General features: G+C 40.0%; 1 protein-coding gene across 2 annotated transcripts in view; it reads right to left on the bottom strand.

Moving 5' to 3' along the window:
* Nucleotides 1–2,072: 2,072 nt before the first annotated feature.
* Nucleotides 2,073–24,083, bottom strand: part of slc41a2b (solute carrier family 41 member 2b) — a 29,510-nt gene continuing 7,499 nt past the window's right edge. For both annotated transcript variants that reach the window (XM_053414906.1, XM_053414905.1), the window contains exons 6-11: nucleotides 23,754–23,900; nucleotides 18,046–18,193; nucleotides 17,409–17,488; nucleotides 10,564–10,695; nucleotides 9,234–9,382; nucleotides 2,073–4,012 (exon numbers count right to left, since the gene is read on the bottom strand). In XM_053414906.1, coding sequence (XP_053270881.1) covers nucleotides 3,827–4,012; nucleotides 9,234–9,382; nucleotides 10,564–10,695; nucleotides 17,409–17,488; nucleotides 18,046–18,193; nucleotides 23,754–23,900 — 842 coding nt within the window. In that variant the 3' untranslated portion in view covers nucleotides 2,073–3,826. The remainder of the gene's footprint in view (nucleotides 4,013–9,233; nucleotides 9,383–10,563; nucleotides 10,696–17,408; nucleotides 17,489–18,045; nucleotides 18,194–23,753; nucleotides 23,901–24,083) is intronic.

Here is a 24,083-nt window from a genome sequence, read left to right as displayed (position 1 = left end):
TATATTTGTCAATAAAACCTGAACAAAGTAATCAATTAACTAAACTTCGAACATGTCTCAAGGACATAAAAACCTGGATGACCCGCAATTTTCTCTTATTAAACTCAGACAAAACAGAGGTTATAATACTTGGCCCCAAACACCTTAGCGATGCATTATCTAATGATATAGCTGCGCTAGACGACATTGCCCTTGCTTCCAATGAAACAGTCAGGAACTTGGGAGGGATCTTCGATCCTGATTTATCCTTTAATAGTCACTTAAAACAAATTTCTAGGACCGCTTTTTTCCACTTGCGTAATATTTCAAAAATTAGACATGTCCTTTCCCAAAAAGATGCAGAAAAACTAGTCCACGCCTTTGTTACCTCGAGACTGGACTATTGTTATTCATTATTATCAGGCTCCAGCAGTAAGTCGTTAAAGACTCTACAGCTTGTCCAAAATGCCGCAGCACGTGTCCTGACGAGAACAAAGAGAAGAGAGCACATTTCTCCAGTATTAGCATCGCTACACTGGCTTCCAGTTAAATCTAGAATAGAATTTAAAATTCTCCTCCTCACCTTCAAGGCCCTTAATAATATAGCGCCTTTTTACCTTAAAGAGCTGTTAGTACCTTATAAACCCGCTAGAGCACTCCGCTCCCAGAATTCAAGCCTACTTGTCGTCCCTAAATTCTCTAAAAGTAGAGTAGGAGCCAGAGCTTTTAGCCACCAAGCCCCTCGGCTGTGGAATAATCTACCACTTTCAGTTCGGGAGGCAGTCACCATCTTTTCGTTTAAAAGTAGGCTCAAAACCTTCCTTTTTGATAAAGCTTATAGTTAGAGCTAATTAGTGCGCCAGAACGTTACTTGTTCTATTTTATGACACATGACACACGGAGCTTCTCTTTCCAGCTTCTCCTTCCTCTTCTCCATCCCTATCCCCCTTCCCCGGAATCCCTTTGCTTTATCACCCGCAGATCCAGGGCCTCTGTGGCCGCACCATGGATTGCAGATGGTGGATCGCGCACCGGGGGTCGCGGTGTTGGATCCAGTGTGGCAGCTTCTGAGTCATGTGGGCTGATCGTGGTGCTGGTGGCGGACCCTGTGTGGCGTTGGCATTGGGCACGGGCGGTGGACCAGGACCGCGGTGCTGGCTCGTGATGGGTCCTGGTGGGCGGCGGTGGACGGTGACTGAGGACTGGAGTGGCGTCTGGTCTGGATGGTGGATCGTGGTCCTGCTGGTTGCTGAGCATGGACTGTGCTTGCAGCGGGACTGCTTGGCATGTCATGTTGGGGTTGTCCTTCGGGATGTCTACCCTCATCAAATGCTGCTAGAGACTTTGATTATTGATGATGTTTTCCTGCACGTGGCATCTATTGCACTTCTGTCCGTCCTGGGAGAGGGATCCCTCACATGTGGCTCTCTCTGAGGTTTCTACATATTTTTACCCTGTTAAAAGGGTTTTTAGTAGTTTTTCCTTACTCTTGCTGAGGGTTAAGGACAGAGGATGTCACACCCTGTTAAAGCCCTATGAGATGAATTGTAATTTGTGAATATGGGCTATACAAATAAAATTTAATTGAATTTGATTGATATATTCATGTTTTTATTTTAAACATACATGTAGAAGAGACAGTGAATCCTCAAGCCATCTGTGGATGGCACACATACTCCCACATTAGTGAGATGTCGGACCCTGATGGGTAGCACACAACTTTTCTAACCTTGGACGGATGGATGGCAGAGGGTCAAATCAGCCTCTCAATATGTTGGATGCATGTTAATGTGTATTTAAAGACATTTAAATTTGTGGAAAATAATCAAAACTTATAAAAAATAGTCTAATCTACCAAACATTTCGCGACCCCCCTGCAGTACCTCCGCGGACCCCCTAGGGGTCGCGGACCCCCTGTTGAAGACCTCTGTCATAGAGAACAGGCTTTCTTGCACAGAGGGGAATGAAGGTTTTGACATCCCTTTTGCCTCAATATTCAAGCTTTTATCTGCTGGACTCATGTTGTGGGCGCCTTTCTCTTTCGATTCAGTACCAGCTCAACCCTCCAAGAAAAATTATCTGAAATGCGTTGCTTTTCAATCGAAGGATATTTATTTTGACATTGGCTCATGTGAGCAAAAAACAAAACAAATCAAAAGATTAATTCCCAAGAAAAACAATCAACTTAAACAAATGTATATTGCCCAAGAGAATGTAGACACTGAAATTTCTATATGTACTTTCAAGCCAGAAATTACAATGTAATGAAATCCTTCAAATATAGGATAGTCATTGTCATACATGTGGAGGTGGGTACAAAAGGATCATATTGTCATTTGACTGTATTACAATGTTTTAGAAAGTAAATTACAATAAAGACAGAGAAATACTTTGTCCACCAGTGAATCTGAAGAGGCACGTATTGGAGTTAAACAGAGCCACTGACCATGTTCACACAAACACACACACGCGGGCTGTTGAATTACCACAATAAGGATGTGGTTTGATTTGATTTGAAGAGTTTATTTTCAAGTCAGAAGATTAATGAAGTAATTCCTCATGTAGCTTCAGGGAGTAACTGAATAATCAGGCTGCCTCATCCAGATCAAATTCTGAAATAAACCTCAATCTGAATTGGGTTGTTTAACCAGCTTATGTGTATAACATTAAGCTGTTACAAATATAAATTAGATTCAACAGACTAAAATCTCTTAATTAATTGTGTAAATACATGTAGACATTACACACGCATTATAATAGCATGCGAGTTGTGTACGAACATGTTTTACATGAGTCAGAAAGGTATGTTAACATTTACAGAATATGACAGGAAGCTGAGAATGCAAAGAATAAACACTGTAAAAGACACACATAACGCACATGTCTCTGAATGATTGATTGATTGATCAATTGAGTTATTGATTTGTTTTCTTGGATCATTAACCAAGACTTCATCCCCTTAATATTTATCGTAAACCTTGTTCGGAAGCTTGTATAGCTGTCTGTGGAGAAAGGGTTTTTGGGAAGAGAGAAATATATGGAATGTAAACATCTTTAAATCAAATCTTCCATAACTGGCTTTCACAGAGTGACTACAGTTTCGATGCGAGGATGTGCAAAGGCTTTTGTTAACATCCTCTTTAAAGTCACCCCACAAACACCTAACTACAGCTGCTAAGATATGATTGGACAATCTTTGTTTTATTGAGGGTGACTTTTAGCTAATTCGCAACCACTGGCTGCCATCTGGTTCTTTTGAACTTCAACTTAATGAGATTTCCCTAGTTTTTTTTATTCTTTAAGTCGATTTTATTCGGTAGTTGTTCCCATGTAAACACTATTTACTAGATTGAAACGGATATTAAGTAATTTTACTTGATGGTCCTCAGAGGCAGGTTCGAAATGTGGGGGAAAACCTTTGCAAATAAATAGGAACAGACTTTAATCCACACATTCTGTGACACTGTGATAGTCCATCCAATTATTTTTAGAAAAGACCTCTGGCTTATACTTGCACATCAACTAGGTTTCCTCAGCTGGTGTTTGCCTGGTTCTCTAAACAAAACCAGCAATATAATTTGCATGTGCTTTGGTGCAAATGACAGATCTGAATTGCTACAGAAAACAGTCTATACTTATGAAATTTAACGTCTTTAGTGTGTAGGAAAAAAAACCAAGACCAGAAAATTGTTTCTGAACCATTGTGTGGTTTAAGTGAAGTTTCATCCATTATGGGAAGCAGAGGAATGTGCTGGCCAGTGACAGAGAGCACCCACATTCCCACAAGGCTTAAAGGCATGAGAGGTCAGCTGGCAGGTGGTGGGGTTCCCGTCATGTAGCCATTGCCTCAGTCGCCCACGTCGCTGTCCTGGTCTCCTATGAGCCACAGGAAGTGGAAGCTGAGAGCCAGCAGGGCGGTGCCCAACAGGTCACCCAGAGCAGTCAGGTAAGGGATGGAAAAACTGTCTGGGTCTTTGCCATTCCGCCACATTGAATGCACCATCCAGTCTGAAATACACAACAACAGCAACACCTGAAAGAGAGAGAAGGAAGCATGGGTCAACACAAAGTAGGAACCAAAAATCTATTTAAACCTTTGATTCCCTGAGCTTAAGGAACAGTTAAAAATAGTTAGTGCTCACATTTAGATTACGCTCTCTTGTCTGTATGGCAAGTATAATGGAGCAGAAAAAAAAAAGAAAAAAAAAAAATTGTATGAAGGGGGGGGGGGTACCCCCCCCCTTCATACAATTTTTCTCCGCTCAGTAGTGCGAGCATAGAGTTGCTGCGTAATGACCCGTGCAGTGTATTTCTCAGAGGAAGAGTGCATATTGATTGAGTGGATACAAAGATCTATAAGAAATTTAAGCTGCGAAATGTAAAACTGAGGCAGCCAACAAAGCAAGGGAGTCTTTTGGATGAAGCATTGATGACCAAGTAAAAGAATAAGAGGTACAAGCACTCGCAAGTTCTCTAGTATCTTAATTTGTAATATGATTGACTTGTATGTGAATGTAAAACATGTCAAGACAATGACTTAATAGAATTTACATATGCAAACAAGTTCTTAAACTGGCTCTCGTTACTACTAACTTTGCACTAAGGCACAGAGTCACTTAGATTGTACATACGTGAAGTTGTTGTAATTAGATTGCATGTGTATGATGCTGTTGTATTAGATTGCATGTGTATGATGCTGTTGTGTTAAGTATTTACTTCATTCTAACAATCATTTCAGCTGCAACCACAATGGAAAGTTCACCTGCAGTGTATAAGGATGAAATATTAAAACATTCTATCACAGTGGTCCTCAATTCTTATATCACACTTGATAAAACTGGATCCACTTGATCTTCATCGTCTTAATCACAGCAGAAGTTTTTTCTTACAAATGTGCTCACAAGTTTTCATTGGGCTCACACAGTTTTTAGACCCCTTTCAAAACAGTTAACGGATCTCATACAAACTTCTCGCTTCCATATGGATCTGTATTTCTCCAGTGTGAAGCTACTTTGCACAAATCTTCACTCTGTGATCTGTCTTTTTCCACCTCTAAAAAGTGTTATTTCTGTGCTGCTCTTTGCAAACATGGATCCAAGGGGCCAGAGGCCTGTCAGTTGTACACAAAGTACAAAATCCATATTATTTTTCCATATGTGTCTGATGCTTACTTTAGGTCTTACATCTCAAAGACAGTTCATAAGCACATAAAGGCCTAAATACGATAATCTGAATTTCATAATAAAATGTATTGTTCTGATTGGATTTAAACAGAGCATCTATATCCCTGTAAATAGGACAGGTGAAGACACAGCCGGGTTATAGCTCTAGTACCCTGGGTGGGCGCGGACACTCTCCAAGGGGGGCGCAATGTCATAGACAAAAAAGAAAGAAAGAAAGAAAAAAAAAAAAAAAAAGCCCCAACTACCCATATCCAGCTTGCAAAAGTTTGAGAACCCCTGCTCTAGTATAATCATCTTGGGAACAGGATACAGTTCCTGCTAATTGGCACAAACTATAATGATATAACAAGTAATAAATAAAGCCCAAATAACAACAAGGCTGAACAGCTCATGATAATAGCTTTATTTTGTTGTTCATTGTGTAATAATTGAGTGAAAATATATAGCCATAATGTCAGATTGGACAAATTCTACTTAGAATGTTATTCGCCATGAGCGTTTACGCAATCAAGACAAACTGTAACACTGAGAACAGATGGTGTATTAGTTGTACATTTATATTTGTATAGTTCACTATCATATTAACAACTTAAGCAGATGATATGCTGGTGTTACCATTTGACCTCTAGCGTGATGTTTTTGGCAAAATGTCTTCAACCATACTATATGGATGAATTAAAAACATTGTATTATCAAATAGTCAAAATGTCACATAAAAAGGTATCAACACCTGACACAGTGGATACATTGAGGAGAAGGAGTAATGGAGCAGCAAACCAACAGACGAGTTCTGATAATATTATTCATGATTCAACTTTCCACGCACGGAATGAATATGGGAATAAGAGAGGCCTATTAACTGATAAGGATGAGTGTAATTTAAGGGGAAATGAATTATCCAGAGTTGGGATGCAAACATTATAAAAACAAAAGTGTTGCATTCAGAAGATTCTGACATGCTAAGAATACAGGCAAGGATGATGGCATCGAGGAGAAGTGATTATGACAATATATACCATTTGCTGTGGAGAAAAACACACTGACAAAACTCACTAACTTGCGATAGTCCTGTCTTTGAATTTGAGTTATTAATCTGTGGTGGATTTTCTCTGCTGGATGCAATCCAGTTAACAACACGTCCTCCTCTCTTCCACAATAATGTTCCCTCATCACACCATTACACATTGGTAAAAAGCAAGCTGTCAAACTAGACTATTCATGTGTCTTCTTCACTCTGTCTGTGATTCACGATGACAGATTGGCAATTGTTGCTTTTGTCACCTGCATCAAAACTGTCAACTGCAAACATCATGTTAGAGTGCACACGTTAGCTTTTTCCTCAGATAAACACACAGGAAGGGAAAAAGAGACTTGTGTGCAAAGTGTCAGACTGCCAAATCTTCAAGGGGCCAGATAACAATAATAACAGTGATAATTATGAATTTTATGTCATAGTGCCTTTCTGACACCAAAGGACTTACAATTTACCAGAAATATATATGCAAATAATTAAAGTAAACCCAAGTGTTAAAATTTAATTTAGAGACGCAAACATATGTGGCCATGATATACAGTATAAGAGTTAAGAAGTAAAACAAAGGTTCAAATCAGGTTAAGAGGCAAAGACACTTAACAGTACATGGGTACATATAATATGCTTTTCAGTTTGTTAGTAAAAAGCAAGGGGGGGGCTGCCAGCCCCCGCTGCAAAAATATATCCTAGAGGAAGCCCTGTATATAAAGAAATAAATCCTAGAGGGGCATCTCTGGTGAACCCGTACCCCATGGACAGCCAAAACCCATTGCATTTCATTTTTTAAATGTATTTTCGCAGATCGATGGGTAAAAATTGAAATTTGTCTCCCTTTGCAAGTGTGTAAAAAGTGAAGTCCACAGTATATACAGTTAATCACCTTTTTGCCTGTTTGGCATACTCATGCATTTTTCAAACACAACCACTGAGTCATTTTTGCAATATTAGTAAATGAATATGGCATAATAGGTTTGTTGCTATGAGTTTTCCGTTCAAAGCAGATTTCAAGCAATTTACCCATGATTTCACATTCCCGTCAGATCAACAAAGAAGCTCATGAATTATTTTGACATGCAAGGGCTTGTCTGCCTTTTGGTATAACACAGTTTGCAAACCCTGAATTCAAATTAAAACACTGAAAGGAACATGCTGTTTAATGCACTGAGAAGCAATCTCTTCCCACTAATTATGCATATTAAGTAAAAGAGTCTGGATCCGAAAACGTTCAACCCTAACAACCCCACGGGCCTGTGTCCCCCATACGATGGGACTATATGCGACTGAAGACCCCTAAAGCAGCTCTACTGGCAACAGACTTAACTGACTTAGAAAGGTGCAACTCTTCCTCTGCCTGGGAATAATGTTTCCTGTCTCCATTAAAGATTTAGATTTAGGAGCAAAGCAAGAACCCGACTAGGGCTGCTCGAAAAAACGCCAAATAATCGTTTCAACTCGATTATAGTAGTTTGGAGATCGTTTGACCCAATAATCGTAATCACGATTAAATTTTGATTAATCAAGCAGCCCTAAACCAGACTCAGACACATGTACACCAAATGACTTCTTGAAATTCTAGACAGGTCATGGTACACCTGAAAAACTTACGGCACTCATTCTTTATTCAACTTGCTCCTTTGTAATTATCTTGACTGCAGCCAAAATAAAAATGTACAAAAGTCAGATTCCTTTGGGAATTTCTGCAAACCGTGCTCAAAGAAGTCAAAGAAAAAACAACCCTGCATCATCTGCTGCACTACAGGTGTTAAAAAGGAAGCACGGGACCACAGACACATCTGTCTTAGGGACTTCCTACTGACACGAAATAAATATTTACCTCTGTAAAATAATCAAAATCAACTGTGCATCTAGCTTGTAAGGGTGCAGACATGAACTTATTGCAAAAGTTCACAGGGCAAGCGTATATTATGTAGTTACAGACATGATGATTCTATGATGCTCTATACAGAGAATGGGGACTACTACAAACAAGTTTGTATAAAAACATACACCTACTTTTCATATTTTCTAATTTGTCCAAGACTTCCTCAGTCTTCCTTTTCCTGCCTTTTGCCAATCTACATCCATCGTTTTTTAACTGTCTCTGTCCACATTATTTTCTTTGGCTCTGCATCAGTTTTATTTCACGTCCAGACTAACATGCGTGAAAATGCATATTACATGACCACTCATGTACATTCAACTCAGGTAGTGTCACAGATTCCGTGAATAATAGCTGGTCTCCTATGCAATTTGTAGCAGTGTAAGATGCAGAACTTTACTGCAGAACAGCTTTTAGCAAACACAACGGGGTCGGCAATGCTTGTAATTGATTAACCATGTTGTGAGAGGAGAGGAGCATGCCGAGGACATTAACCCAAGCAAAACATTATATTTATCAATTTGCCATTGTTGAAATTATAGTATATATCGAATTTAGATACTGCATTATAGTTTCCAGAAGGCTAATGCTGGATGAGGGTGTGTTCATAAAGATTTGCAACATAGTTTGTTGTAATTTCTGTAAATGATCAATTAATGCAGAAAGCCATGTCATTGCACAGGGTTACCATACCTCTACTTGCCATTGTTTTATGGAAATAGATATATACACATCCAGCAGACACAGTAACAGTATCATTCATTAGTGTGTGCGCTGAAAACCGTCTGTCGGAAACAAGACTGATGACAGTGATGCATCTGAACCATACTAAGGGACTGAGGACCAGACGACCACAATGTTGAGCTCAAAGATGCTACAAAGTTACTTCGAGCTGAGGTGAACTGGACGATTGGGTGACTATTTTAAAATATGGATTAGTGCAGCTTTAAACAATTCCAAGCACCTGGGTCTGCAGTATTTTGTTTTGAGGTTAAAATCAATCAAAAATAAATCTCTTTCAAGCCTCATTATTGCCTGCTATATTAAGATTCTGGGCTGTGAAATAGGCCCTTGAGCTTTGATACTTTTATGTGGAATGATAACAGACAATTTTCGAAACATAAAGCTGGCATAACAGTAACAGTCGCCAGCTGCTTACCTGCAGCATAGCAGCAGCCAGGTAGACAGACATAAAGATGGGTGTCAGAGTCGTGTGGCCGCTCTTCATCAGGTGGATCGTGTAGAGGAAGATTAGGTGACCGGGAATCACCAAGAGAACGAGCACTTGGGCGGACCTGTGATTGGCTCCTGAAAACATTTAATACAAAGGATGGACGATTAATGTTGCATCTGAGAGAGTCAAGAAAAAAATATGTCTAATATCGTTGGACTATTCTCTATAAAAGACACGATTGAATAGCTTGGTGACAAATCTGCCACCCACTGTCCTCAGGATTCAGAGTCCTACTGGTTTTTATTATCCACTTCTAACAAGGAAATAATTAATACCTGACAGGACAGGAGGAGACAGCAATTAACAGCCTGGTAGGACAGAGAAAGAGCAGATGCTAAGCAGGAAAAGAGCTCAAAAGCAGAATTTCAGACTTAAGTTAGAAGTTTATTAATTTAAAGCCTGATTATAATCTTATATATAAGCCCAAGGACACACCTTGGAACCCCACACAGAAGATGAGGTAACCTTCTATTAAGATGTTAGATAACATTATAGCTGCTTTCACACATTTACTGAACTCTGCAAACCCTCCTTATTTTCTCAGGAGGAGGTGCATGTGTGAACGCAAAAGTCAGAGTGAGAGAATCCATATCATCTGCAGACTTTCTCCGCCCAGCCTCCTTGTACAAAGTCTGTATAAAATCCGGATATTTCCATGTGAGAAGACAGCGGTGGATTCATAGCAAGCGAGTGGAAGGGTTAATGACACTTCTAACAAACGACAGACGATAAATGAAAAAACAAACAAAGACAAAACAAATATCTCCTGGTGAAAAGGCGGTGACGCGCACGTAGAAGACACCGACGAAGATGTCAAGAGAGTTTGTGGCGAAAAGCAGCTGACAGCAGGGTCTGTGTGTTGTCAAGAACATCATGAGATCTACACACTGGCTTCATAACTTCATGCCTCGGTCTGCTGAGCCCAGCTGCACCAACTCTCCCCTGAATAATGGGGATGTTGTCTGTGATAATCTGACGCTGTGTTGTGAATGTGTAAAAAGCAAACTCTGTATCCAATTCTCTGACATTTACCCACAGGTCATGTCCTAAAACGTCTTGTGTATGAACTATTGAAGGAAGTAGTCCAATATTATCTATTAGCATCTCACTACAAACTGCTACATTGCAGATGGATATGTCCTCCTCATTAAGCCCAGTCAGCTACATAGCTAATGATTTACTTAAAGACACATTTGTTGGATTTGAATTAAGTGCTTGGTGAGTTAACAGTGAGTATATATGCACATGTACTGACCTGTTCCCCAAAATGTTCGGCAGGGGTAGTAGCAACCCTTGGCCTCTTCAGGAACCTCACCAGGGGCATAATGGAAATGCAGGTGGGTGGAGATCCTGCTGGACTGAATTGCCACCAGGTTACCCCCGATGCCTGCACATGACAGAGAAGTTACATACAGCAAGGTAAAGCACTGCATTGATTTCATCATTAATTAATCTGATGATATTTTTGTCAATGAATTGGTAAAATATTTAGACCATAAAACATCAGAAAGCTGTGAAAAATCTTTTCCAAAGTCAGAGCTTTGACTGTATCCCCATCTTCGTCAATGGTTTCACTGGGGCATTCTAGTAGAGTAATACACAAATGTCTGTATTTGGAACACACATCTCATGAACGTTTATCTAATCGGCTTCATACTTTGCATGTCTATTATAAATTGCCCAAAAAAGTGAATTTCAGAGTTTGGTGCAATTTGTAGAAGTTAATTATCATATTTTGTTGACATTTCTAACGTGACAGTGGCAAAACTGAAGAAAAAAAAGGAAAGAAAAAATATCTCAGGATGAAAAAGAGATGACACTCATGTAGAGGACACTGGGGGATGACAAGATGACAAGATAGCCTCTGAGTTTTGTGAATATTTGATTTTGGTTCATTTTCTATATTTGTGGCTAGGGTTTGATCCATTTCCTGTCCTATAATGAGCAATAATCTGTGTATCTTCATGCAGCAACATATACAATGGGTGAGACTAGCTGCCTCTATTTTAAACTTTGATACATTCATTGATACAAATTTTATAAACAGGTGACCAGCACTCTGTTGCAGTCAGTGTGGGCAAGGATGTCTGCAGACAGAGTTGAACATGTCTTCTTCTAAGTCATCAGAAATACCCAGCAGTGGTAAGCAACTGGGTCAAACTGTGGGTCAAAAATCCCCACCAGATCAATTTATTTTTGTTTGTTATTCCACCGTATCGCACAGACACAGACATTAACAGGAGTTGATCTCCTTCATGGAAACAACATTCATAGAATCACTACCTCTTTAGCAGTAAGTCTTTAAAGTAAAAGCACAACGTTTATTTGGTTGCTGCAATGGTTCTTATTGAGCTGAATTACAGAACTTTTATTTTGAAAGTTATGAACTTCGGTCTGAAGAATGAATCACAGAACAGTTCTAATTTTTGTTGGGAATTTACATAAACTTACGTATAGCTTGTGAAACCATCAAACTTCACATGAACAAAACATGAAATGTTACATTTGCTGGAAAAGATGCTTTGACACAGAGGTTGAGCTCCTGTAATCTGACATCTCCATGAAAACATCAGCACACAACATCACGATGGATCCGTCTGATGTGTGTAATATCACATGGTGTTACCAGCATTCTTTAAACCTGATTCAGTGAAGAAAACACTGAAGGACAGTTGTTTGAAAAGTCACTGTGCCCTGATGTGGCCCTCCTCCAATCAGTGGCTGCACATTTATCAACACATGTGTCCTTCTGCCTTCAGACAGCTGCAGGAATTGAATGACCTCTAGGATAAACTTTGCATACATGTGTAAAGCTGGTGTGGAGGAAAGAGTCCCTCATGAAATTGCTTATTTCCATTTGATGTGTTATCGTGTTACTGCTGAAATTCCACTCTGCGTCTTCAGTTAGTTCTTGTTGATACATAAACCCAGTGCAAAGTCTGAGAAACTTCTTCCACTGAGCTCATTCAAATCAATCTCCCATCTGTGTACACTTCTCCTCACCAAATAAACACTGTGCACTCTGCATGCTTTCTTGTAAGTGGTTCCCAATGTGAACCAGTGCTGCACTGTTTTTCTGCCGGTAGCTCTGTTATTTGAGGGATATGGGAAAGTTGACTGGTGGTAATTGGTGAAACCCTTTCCATCACAAACAACCTAAAAAAAACTAAATAAATCAATAACTAGATTTTTCTTCAAAAGTGAAAAGATCAAATGATTTTCCTTGTTTTAAGGAACCATTGCTGTTCTGTTTTCATAATGTGCTATTTTAAACTTCCCGCAGATGGGAAGTCATGCAAATTTGGGATACCATCTGTACTGAAAAAAAAGCAAGGGCTGCTATACATTTACAAGCTGCAGCTATCACACCTTCCCTTCAGCAAGTAACACATGCAATAACTTCCTGTTTCTTTCATCCTTGTAGCCAGTCTGGTGACTCAGCCCTGCGGGAGATCTTTCGTACTTGCCTATAAACAACACACTATTAGAAAGATAGTTATAGAGCAGTTTGGAAGTGTGCTTAAAAGAAAAGGTCTGAGTGAGTGGACCTGACCAACATTCATGATCATAGAAAAAAATGTCATTCAAATCTTGCTGTGCAGAGGGTGAAAATATACTCCACGTGTGGTTGGCTTTGAGCCAGTAAAATGGTTGTGTAGTGTAAGCAGGGTTTGGGTTATGTGCCTCAGACCCCCGCCCCCCGTCTGCCAAACAGGCCAGTTATAGTAGCACGCTTATTAAATTAGAAACTCCCCCCACCTCAGGGTGGCGTCCACTTATTTCAATTTATTGTAGCCCTTTGTCTGCCTATTGAGAATTTATTAGGGTTTTACAAGCCCTCCCACTGGGAGCATAACTTTGTAATTAGCCTATATACTGACTCTGCTCGGTCTGACCTCGTCCTCTCACCTCACACTCCTGCCTTCACAATGTCAGGGGTCCGCCAAGTACAAGTGTGTCTAGAGAAGCTAAATGCAACCTCACTGTGACCACAACCCTTCAAGAAGCTGCACAAAATATCTTCAGATGTGAGAAAACAGCAGGAGATCCTCTGCAGGATTACCTATCACCCGAAAGAAATGCAATGTGTGTTTAAATATTAATATTAATATTTTGCTCTTATTTTAATGTCAAATTATAAAGGGGGCAAGAGCATGGAGGGTGATCTTACAACCTCAGCAGGGGGCAGAGGTATGGTGAAGGAGGTTTGGGGGCACTCTGGCTTATTCAGGTCACCGGGTCTGACAGGAGGAATGAGGAAAAGGAGATGAGGAGGCAGCAAGGCTACTTCGGGAACAGCAGGGGTCTGTGCTCCTCTCAGCCGAGCCGCTCAGCCCTGATGGAGGAGGAGGGCGACGTCTGTCTGCCACCTCATCTTGGCCTGCTCCTCTCCAGGCCTAATGTTATTGTGTTTATTTCAACACCTCTGACACGAGGATGTGACCCGATAAAAGAAGATAAAACTTAATAAAAGAATAACTTGTAAAGAAACAAGGTAGATAAACCTCATCTCTAAACAAATAACTGCAGGGAAGAGGAAAGGGCAAATATGCCAAGATGAAAAGCAAAAGATAAAAAGACACAGCTGGAGGAAAAATACAGAACAAGATGCATAACATAATATCAGTTCAGATCGATGCCTTAATTAGGACACCTGATATTGCAATAAAAGCACTAACACCATATCTGAGGTGATATACTGTAGTTAATGAAATGGGCAGAATAAGAACAGATAATAAGAAAGTATGACAGGAAATTAACTGGCAGACACTTTCTTGATTCCAGAAAACCTTTTAAGACCTTATCTAGTAATATCATTTCATCAGCCGTAAAAAAAAATAATGGAGGTCAGAGTGGTTAAAAAAAGGAAAACTTTTCATTTAACCTTTCCTCTCTTATCAAGGATCTCCTTTCTAATCCCACAACCACATCATCTCACCATCTCTGTTCTGTCTGCCCTTTGTTCGCTTGTAGTTTTCATTAGGACATGACCTACCTCGCCTTTCTGTTGACCAAGATTAGAATGCCGTAAATCAGAGATGGAGTGAAAGTTCGGGGAGACACTGAGCACACAAAATAAAATGTAATCAACCTGATAAGCAGGCATACACTTGACTCCCCAGATGTTTTGTGTCCAGGATTCGTCTCAACAGAAAACGTATTAGAGTCTTACTCCATCTGATTAAACGTTGCCCATTAATGAAATATAATTAAAATCTCTTCTGAGCCCTGTTAGCCTTGGCTGAGCCTGTTAGTGGGAGATGGAAGCTGGAGGATATGGAGAAGGACCAGTTTTATGAACTGGAGATGGATGAACTGCGGCCAACTGCCTAATTGGTAACCTGTAGGTACCTGGAGGTCTTCTTTTAAGTAATACTCATTCATCCAGGGACTGTTGATAAGGCTAACTTGCTTCTTCAGGTTTCACTTTCACATACATTCACACCTGGGAGCTGCACAGCACAACACAGATAGACTTTGTAGTGTGTCATCCATCTTGTATAAACACCTTTTCAATTTGTTTTCTTGGAAAGTTTAAACCTGCATTAACTACAAAATTGAGAAATATAAACCACACACACACAATAACAGTTTCTCTGAAATTTCAACTAACCACTCCAGTTTACGTGTGTCTTTTCTCAGCACAAATATTTAAGATCTGATTTAACGACAAATATAACAACAATATACACCATAGGCCAAATCTTACGCCTGATGTACAGCACCGTCAAGCGCAATGCAAGAGTATCTCTTTGTTTCAGACCAGCAAGTTGTCATATTCCCGTCCAGTGCCAACTTTGTTTCAATAGAAATGCACTTGTTCCCGTCTCAGCACGGATGCTTTGCTCAGTAACATTGTTGGTTCAATGCTGTCTTGAGGCAGGGGAATTTCACACTTAAAATACTCCTTAAGAGACTAAGGAGTTTTTACCAATTATTGTGTTGATGTTCATCCTCAACAAAAAATATGTTACTCGCATGTTTGATTATATCAAGGCCATTCGTTACAGCGAGTATTCTTTCTCCATTAAATCACCTACTTTCAGTCTGAGCAATCATTGCTCAAAAGAAAATCCACACCACTTGCAAATAACACAGCTGCAGAATTGATTCAATATTGAACCCGAACATGGTCATTGAAGTGTCATCCTATGACTGTAGTTATAGAAACAAGGTTTTTTGCTGAGCGTCAGGAAGGGGTATCTGGGAGTTGAAGAGGAGGGAGAGATGATACAATTGTGAGAAAAATAAAAACTGCGAGGTGAAAGTGGTGCACGCAGGCCCATGCAAAACAACTGAGCACCTGTGATTGTATTTATAAAGAGGAATTTAAAGTTGAAGAAAATAGTCACATATGTGTATTAGTATATTTTAAGACAGAGAAAAATGCTTCAGAGTTACAAGCTTTAGATTTCTCTCCTACAAACACAACCTAACAGTTACACCTTCACTAATTCTTCATTACAGGTGCAAAAATCCTAGGTTATGAATTACATATAAAGAAACTCCTGCATAGTCCTAAAACCATTCAATCAATGTAACAAAGAATGTAAAGTCGATGACAAAATGTACAGATCCACCAATCAGTGAGTCAATGAAAGCTGCACATCTGTTAAATATTTTCCTTTTTTCCTCTCAGGTGTTCTTTCAGCACAAACAAACAAATGCAACTGCTTAAATCTGCCACTATGAGTCACAAATAAGTTTTTTTTGTGTCACAAGCTCCAAATTCCATGTGTTCTCACTTTTGCACCAGAAAGTGAGAGGGGAAGGCAGATTTGTGCATCTGCAGAGCCTGGGGCATGAGTTCTTTGGTTTCTTTGAGTTTTAATGGTGGTTGGCAAACCACCTTATGCATCCAGTGTTTCCCTCATCATCACCACAAATTACAAATTCTTTCCTACAAGTAAAAATTCCATTGTCACAGGTACTCCGTTGTTTTGCAGAAAATATACCTTCATTCATATTAGAAGGATTACGCAAAAATTACTAAACCGATTTCCTTGAAGTTTTGGGAGGAGTTGGGAATAACTAACGATTACAACAACTACGATTTTGGTTCATATACGGATTAGGGGTAAATCCATTTAACATTGTGAGATAGGACTTTTTTTTTCAATCTTTATTGATTTCTCAGAGATGATTCATGGATCTTGAGGGGAGGAAGAAATCAGGCACGGTATGGGACTGTTTCTTTCGGAGCATGTGCAATTTAGTGCAGATTGAAATAAACATTTGGATCTAGTGAATTTAAATCCGGTTTCATAAGGGGACTGTTGGTCCTTGCCGGTATAGTACATCACACTGAATATACACTCTGTGGTATACACTCAGTCCAGTTACAAAACTTGCTTCTTCTTCAAAGTTGAATTTCGGGGACAATCACTAAGTAAGACACTAACACTAAAAAACGATCAATTCTAAATTATAGACATTCTGCTTAGTTGTGAGATTCATTAATAATGGTCTCACTAACTTTCCTTTTACAGAGGTGGGAAGATAGAGTACATTTTTGCTGATGACTGTGGTATACCGGGAACTTGAATAAAAGATTTGATAATGAATTTGTTGACTGTGGAGTGTAACAAATCTGGAACTGGATCCATAATGCAACCAGGATTCTCTACTGAGCTCTCCTATCATCGCCTTAATGCAGAGCACTGTGTAAAACTGTCTCTTACTTTAAAAACCAATGTGGACAATATTTAAACCATACTATTATATCTATAATCAGTAAATATATATTTGAAAACCAATGCACATGGGTTACAAACTGTGGGAAAAAGTTGTGGTCTGAAAAAAAATCATCGATAATGATCATATTCTCTGCAGCACAGTTCATACTCCATAGCCCTTTAGCTATGGAGCTTGTACATGATTCTAGTTTGATACCAATGTGGAATCCGGAACACAACACAACCCTTTAATGTTGACTCGTTTGAGTTGTGTGACTTTAATAAGCTAATAAGCTTTGGTCTAGTCTGTGACCAATCTCTTCTTGTTGGTTTGTGCCACAGGGGCAAGCAATTGCAAATCGAATAGCGATGCCTCAAAGCCTTTCAGAGTGAAGGGGGAACAAGTGCCAATTCTGTGACTCACCGTTGATGACCGGGGTGTACACCACGATGCCAGCCAAATTTGGGTCAGATACTGTTTTGTCCAGGATGAGACCTCCAATGCTGCAGAACACAAAATGATTATCTCATTAACTGGTGTTACTATGTCTGTGTGAGAGACGGATGGAGAGACACAAAAAGAGAGCATGGAAAAATAAACCGAAACATTGTCTTTATGTAAATGTCTTCCTCGATGGATTGGTGTGCATCTCTAAACAAGACAACACTAAAATGTGTCAGCAGCTGCATTGAATGAGAGACAAAAGGTGCAACGGAGGATTATTCCGTTGCTTTCATCCGATGTGTCTGGACACAATTTATGTTTTTTGCTCTCTCTTCTATTAAAGCCTGAGAAATACGGTGTCACCTGCACTGAAAAGGTGCTAGAGGGAGTGAGTGTGAGTGAGCGAGCGAGCAAGACAATCATTCCCTTCCTGCTGGCTGTATCTGTAAGGCTACCAGGCTCAAGGGGAGCGGGGTGTATGGGCTGCAATTTGTTTAGGAGATGAGTCATCAAGCAAACCAGACATCGGGAGTCACAGACGCAGATTAGCTTTTCCTTCCCCTTTCAAAACTAAACTCTCACAAACACAGGTCCAAAGACAAACACATACACACACCTGCTGATGACCATGGCAGTGATGACTGGCTCCCATCCGGAGTGAAGCAGGGTGCGGCTGGCTGGGTGCTTGGAGGAGATGACGATCCACAGAGGAGTGAGACACATGAAGAAGGCGCAGACCAGTGACGACACGTACGGATAGGAATCTGGGGAAGGAAAGAAGCGTTAACTTTTCCTGTTCCATCTTAACTTTTTGGGTGGAGGTTTGGAGCCCACTGCAGCATGTGTTCAGGAAATTGTAAGGAAACCACATTGGTGCTGCGTCACTAATAGTATCCAAATTATACGTTTCCAATACCTAATACTCAATACTCTATAGCAACCCACAGCTCAGTGCAAAACAAATCCACACCTGAGGATCCACTCTGTGACAAGGACCCTGACAACATAAAACTTCATCATGATCCAAAAAACACAAAGGATGCGTAGCATTACATTATGAATCACTGTTCTTTAATTCTTTAAAACCCTGAGCTCCATTGAGATCGACCACCTCGTCGATAGCTCTGCAGACTCATTACGATTAACATTAGACTCAATAGCGCCTCTAAAAAAGAAAAATGTCAAACATAGTAAATTAGCTCCGTGGTATAATTCCCAGACAAATGAGTTAAAACAATTATCAAGAAAACTAGAAAGGAAGTGGCGCTCCAGCAACAATGTTGAAAATCTAATAGACTGGAAGAATAGTGTTAAAGAATATAAAAAGGCTCTCCACAAAGCAAGAGCCGCCTACTATTCAAAACTAATAGAAGAGAATAAAAACAACCCCAGGTTTCTCTTCAGCACTGTAGCCAGGCTGACAGAGAGTCACACCTCCACCGAACCCAGTATTCCTCGATCCCTAAATAGCAATATCTTTATGACCTTTTTTAATGATAAAATTCAAACTATTAGAAATAAAATCAACCATCTCCTGCCCTCAATTGGCACTAATACCCTCCCAACAACAGAGATCTCAGAAACGGCTGAGAATCCTGCCCATCCTCTTCCTCTTCTCCATCCCTATCCCCCTTCCCCGGAATCCCTTTGCTTTATCACCCGCAGATCCAGGGCCTCTGTGGCCGCACCATGGATTGCGGTTTGTGGATCGTGCACCGGGGGTCGCGGTGGTGGATCCATTGTGGCGGATTCTGAGTCATGTGGGCTGATCGTGGTGCTGGTGGCGGACCCTGTGTCGCGTTGGCATTGGGCACGGGCGGTGGACCAGGACCGGGGTGGTTGCTTGTGATGGGTCCTGGTGGTCGGCGGTGGACGGTGACTGAGGACTGGAGTGGCGTCTGGTCTAGATGGTGGATCGTGGTCTAGATGGTTGCTGAGCATGGACTGTGCTTGCAGCGGGACTGCTTGGCATATCGTGAGGGTTAAGGACAGAGGATGTCACACCCTGTTAAAGCCCTATGAGATGTAATTTGTGAATATGGGCTATACAAATAAAATTTGATTGATTGATTGATTGATGTCATGTTGGGGTTGTCCTTCGGGATGTCTACCCTCATCAAATGCTGCTAGAGACTTTGATTATTGATGATGTTCTCCTGCACGTGGCATCTATTGCACTTCTGTCCGTCCTGGGAGAGGGATCCCTCACATGTGGCTCTCTCTGAGGTTTCTACATATTTTTAACCTGTTAAAAAGGGTTTTTAGTAGTTTTTCCTTACTCTTGCTGAGGGTTAAGGACAGAGGATGCCACACCCTGTTAAAGCCCTATGAGATGAATTGTAATTTGTGAATATGGGCTATACAAATAAAATTTGATTGATTGATTGATTGATTGTTATATTTTCTTTTTTAGTTTTATGATTAAAAAAAAGTTTCTATCGAAACAACAACAGGATTACTTCTTTACTGCTTGGGTTGTGCTTTAATGAGAAGGGAGTATCAGGGAAGTGAGATCTGATCACAAGTAGTCAATGGAGACATATTCTAATGCATCGTGTAAACTGACACTGAGCGCTGCTCTCGAGCAGGTTCAATTCAAGGAAAGAGATCAAAATCTGTCAACCACCAATCAGATCAGAGGAAAATAGTTGTCGAAGTACAGGATCCTGACAGGGACAAAAGAGTTTAGGCTACTGTAACGTGAGAAATAAGGACCAGACCTTAATATGTAAAATGCCTTTAGATATTCTATGATGGAATTTGGCACCATACAAATAAAATCTAATTTAAGTTTAATTTAAATTAACAAATTATTTCTTTATAGATGAGTGGTATCATTTTTGTTGCAGACTTTTTATGTGCCCACTCTGGTTTTAAAAAAGGACATCAATCAAACAGATGAAAAGTTTATCACATTAAATAAATACATTAATTCAACAAAAATCCTTTTATTCCGACATAATACCAGACAGTGCTGATGCTTTAACTTTCTTAGTCTATCAGTAGATCAGGACAATATGACGAGAAATAAAAGATTAGGTTAAGATAGTTTGTTCATCATCATAAGACAAAAAATACAAATAAATCAGCAATCACTGCATAATCACTTATTTATGTAATCACTACATAAATAAAATTTACTTCTAAGGTCAAAATGTATATCTACTTATCTTTGAGTCATGTGATCATCATTTAGGTTTTACTTTGTTGAAAGTTACTTTATCTAACACGGATGGGCAAAACAAATTAGATGTGTCAAAAGTATGCACTACATTTCCTACATTTTTAACGGGGGAAGAAAATGGGGCAAAGGGGGAAAACAAACAACACAGGAAAGGTTTGTCTAACTTTCTCTGTACTACCATGCGTCTTTGTTCCATCTACAATACAAAACAGCTATTTTTAAGTAATTAGAGTAATTAGGATGAAGCACCTGCTTTGGGCAAGCCCCAGATGTTTCCGGCACAATCCTGTTCCTGGCACTAAATTACTGTCATTAGGAAACAGTCTCAGATTTATTATCTTTTTGGACTCATAGCTGCAGAGCAGAAAGGACCTGGTGTTCAGTTTGGGGTATAATGGGCTCGAGCAGATTTTAAGTCCTAAAATAAAATTTGGAGTCAGATATACTGAGGCACACATTTTGGAAGAGGCTGCCAAATATCTCCTTTAGCTGGGAAATGACAAGATGGTTAAGAAGGAAGAAATTATGGTCTCAATAATGAAAAGTAGTTCTATATTTTATGGTGACAGAAGTGCACACAGCATGAGTTTGCAAATGTAAAATTACCAGTGAGAGGAGTAAGGTGTTTCTTGGCTTAAGGGAGTAAACCATGATTCCCCAACAAGCCTCTCAGGGCTTTTCTAACGGAGATATTCTGTGTGGTATCGAGGCCAGAAACACAAAGTTATATTTTATTGGGATGCTGCTAAGCAGCTTAAGAGCTGGACAGCTCCCTCAAGAGGCGGTGGAGACCAAACAGAGCTAAAAGAGAGGAGACACTGGACTGCAGGATGTGTAACCAAGCAGCTATTTGCTGGTACATTAGGCAAAACAACTTAATAAGGTAAAAATAACGCTATGTTACGTTTATAGCCTCTTACCCTCCCCTGCACAAATCTATTTAAAACTCTGATGTGTGTGATGCCATGTTGTTGTTTTTTACCTCTCTTTTATCAAGAGCATGGTCTTGCAGTTTGAGAGCAGGACCTATTGATTTCACTTTCAGATGTTGTAATGCTTTGACCCAAACACTGCACTTGCACTCAAAAATATCCTGCTTGTGGTCCGATTTTCTTTATCACGCTGATTCTGTGCACGTGTGAAATGACTGCCCTCAGATTTTTTTGTTCTACCCTCAGATCTTTTTTGTGCAACAAATCGGTCAAAACTCCCCAACCAACGGCCAATTTAATTGGTGATATTCCATTGATTGGGCAAAAAAAGATAGAATCCACACAATACTGTGAATGTACCACAAGCACTGGCTCTATTTCTTGGTATTTGTTCCCATGTCAGGCTTCCATTATTCCTGCTTCTAGCCATTGAGGAGCCCTCTCACTGAAGCACTCTGTAACAATCCTGTGCATTAGAAGCACTCTATAAATAAACTCCTCTGGACTCCACTTGGCTCCTACAGCTGCTACGTCTCGCCGGCATCTCATCCTGACTCAGGTGGTGTAAGATCTTAGCTGCATACATAATCATGTGATTTAAAATCACTGTACTCTCATTGTCATTGCTAAATGATAGAACAGTGACCATTGGTTCCTATTTAGCTACAGAGTGACAGAATGACTGGTCTCCAGAACAACAGAGCCACTGTCCAGACAATGACAGAGCCAGTGATTCTCACTGCACTGCCCTGAAAGTGTGTTTAATACACTTTTGCACACAGCACTCAACTGTTTTTCATAGTAGTGAACATCTCTATTGTACAGTTAAACTAGCACTAGACATTAAACTAGCACTAGACATTTCCAGGAAAAAACTTCTGCCAGTGTTCCCTGTATTAAGTCATACAAGTCTGTAACCAAGTCTGGGTGTGACATTAAACAGTGGTGACTTAAATTCTGTCTAAATGAGGAAAAAATATGGTCTGTGCTGCAGAGTGAGGCAGGAGGGACCTCTGCTGGCTGACTGTGGGAAGTTTATCATACACAACAACACACAAACTACACATCTTATCTTGGCAACATCCTAACTGAACATTGACCGAGCTGACACCGTTGTAAAAACCTTAATGATTTCATATGGTTTGAAGGTGTATCACTTCAAACCAAAACCTCGGAAACTAAATCATGTATCATTTCAGCATCAACATTGTAGCATTACTTATAGACAAAATTGAACTTAGACTCATCAGTCATGCTAAATTCTGAGGCAATGGTTCCAAAACTAGAGTGAGAACCCCTGGTGGAGGTCATGAGATCCTGAAAGGGGGAGTTTTAAGATGATATCTAAACATCAGATACAATTTTAAGAAATATTAATTTAGCTGTAATTATTATAAAAAACTGGAACTTAATTCTAAGAGAAAAATGTCTTTGTCCTCATGTGACCCCTGATGTTATAATTAAAGATTAATAACAGCATTCAGGTTGCAGGCTATTATTGAATATTGAGTGTTACTGAGTATTAAACCACATGACTAGGGTGTCGCACTGTGTGAGGCTCACTGCAAGCAGTTTTCAAAACAAGTTCAGCATTTACACAAAGAAATATGAAAATAATTAGCTAAACAAGCAACATAGAGCCCTCGACTTCTAGCAGTTCATTTGTGTCTTTTATGCCACAGAACAAAATGATTTGTCACTATAGTAACACTAAGTTGCGCGAATCAGATTTTTTTCCCTTATGTGACCCAGATCTGATTGTTACATGACTGTGAACAGCAGAGATCACATGGAATCTGATCGTTTCAGATCAGTTTGGCCACTTTCATGAGTGGTTCTAAATCAGATACAGATCAGATTTTTTTTATTTATCTTTTAGAAAACTCTAGATCAACATTCCTCCTCATTTTGTGCAAGTGAGGGGGCAGGCGGAAGTCACCCTGAGGAAACCAACATGGGAGAACGCTGGAACAGACTTTGTCAGTGGCTTGACCTAGTGGAAAACATCTTGGAAAGTTTCATTGTCAGTGGCTTTGAAGTCTGTCATGCACCATAGAGAGTGTTAGCAGTTTTCATCTCAACACCAGCGCCAGCACTCCAGAGAGGAGGAGGTGACGGGTTATGTTGATAACCTGCAGACTGCTGATGTAGTTATGTATTTGTGTGTGAGGGCAGCAGTCTTTTGAAAGGCAGTAGTTATTCACTTACCCAGGCACTTGTAGAGGCCCTGACTTATCCAGGCCAGGATCGCCAAGGTTATGAGATCGCCAAAACTGGCAGCAATGGGTGTGGCTACATTGTCTGGGTTGATGCCCGTCTTTTTGGAACCCACAATCACACCCACCATGATGAAACCTGAACAAGACATGGGAACGGTGAAGCACTTTACTAATAGTGATTCAATTACTGGTAACTTTCAGATGATGTAATACACACATTCTTTGTTGGTGTTTTAGGAACCATAACTTCTATGTGACATAAGTTACAGTGACTGGAGGGAGGACAAAAGAGACCCAGCTTCGGTGTAACTGTCAGTGT

This window comes from Pleuronectes platessa, chromosome 22 (genome assembly GCF_947347685.1).
Source record: "Pleuronectes platessa chromosome 22, fPlePla1.1, whole genome shotgun sequence".
In the NCBI taxonomy this organism is placed as follows: domain Eukaryota; kingdom Metazoa; phylum Chordata; class Actinopteri; order Pleuronectiformes; family Pleuronectidae; genus Pleuronectes; species Pleuronectes platessa.
Note: the sequence above shows the minus strand (reverse complement) of the source record. Positions and strands in the feature narration are given on the sequence as shown.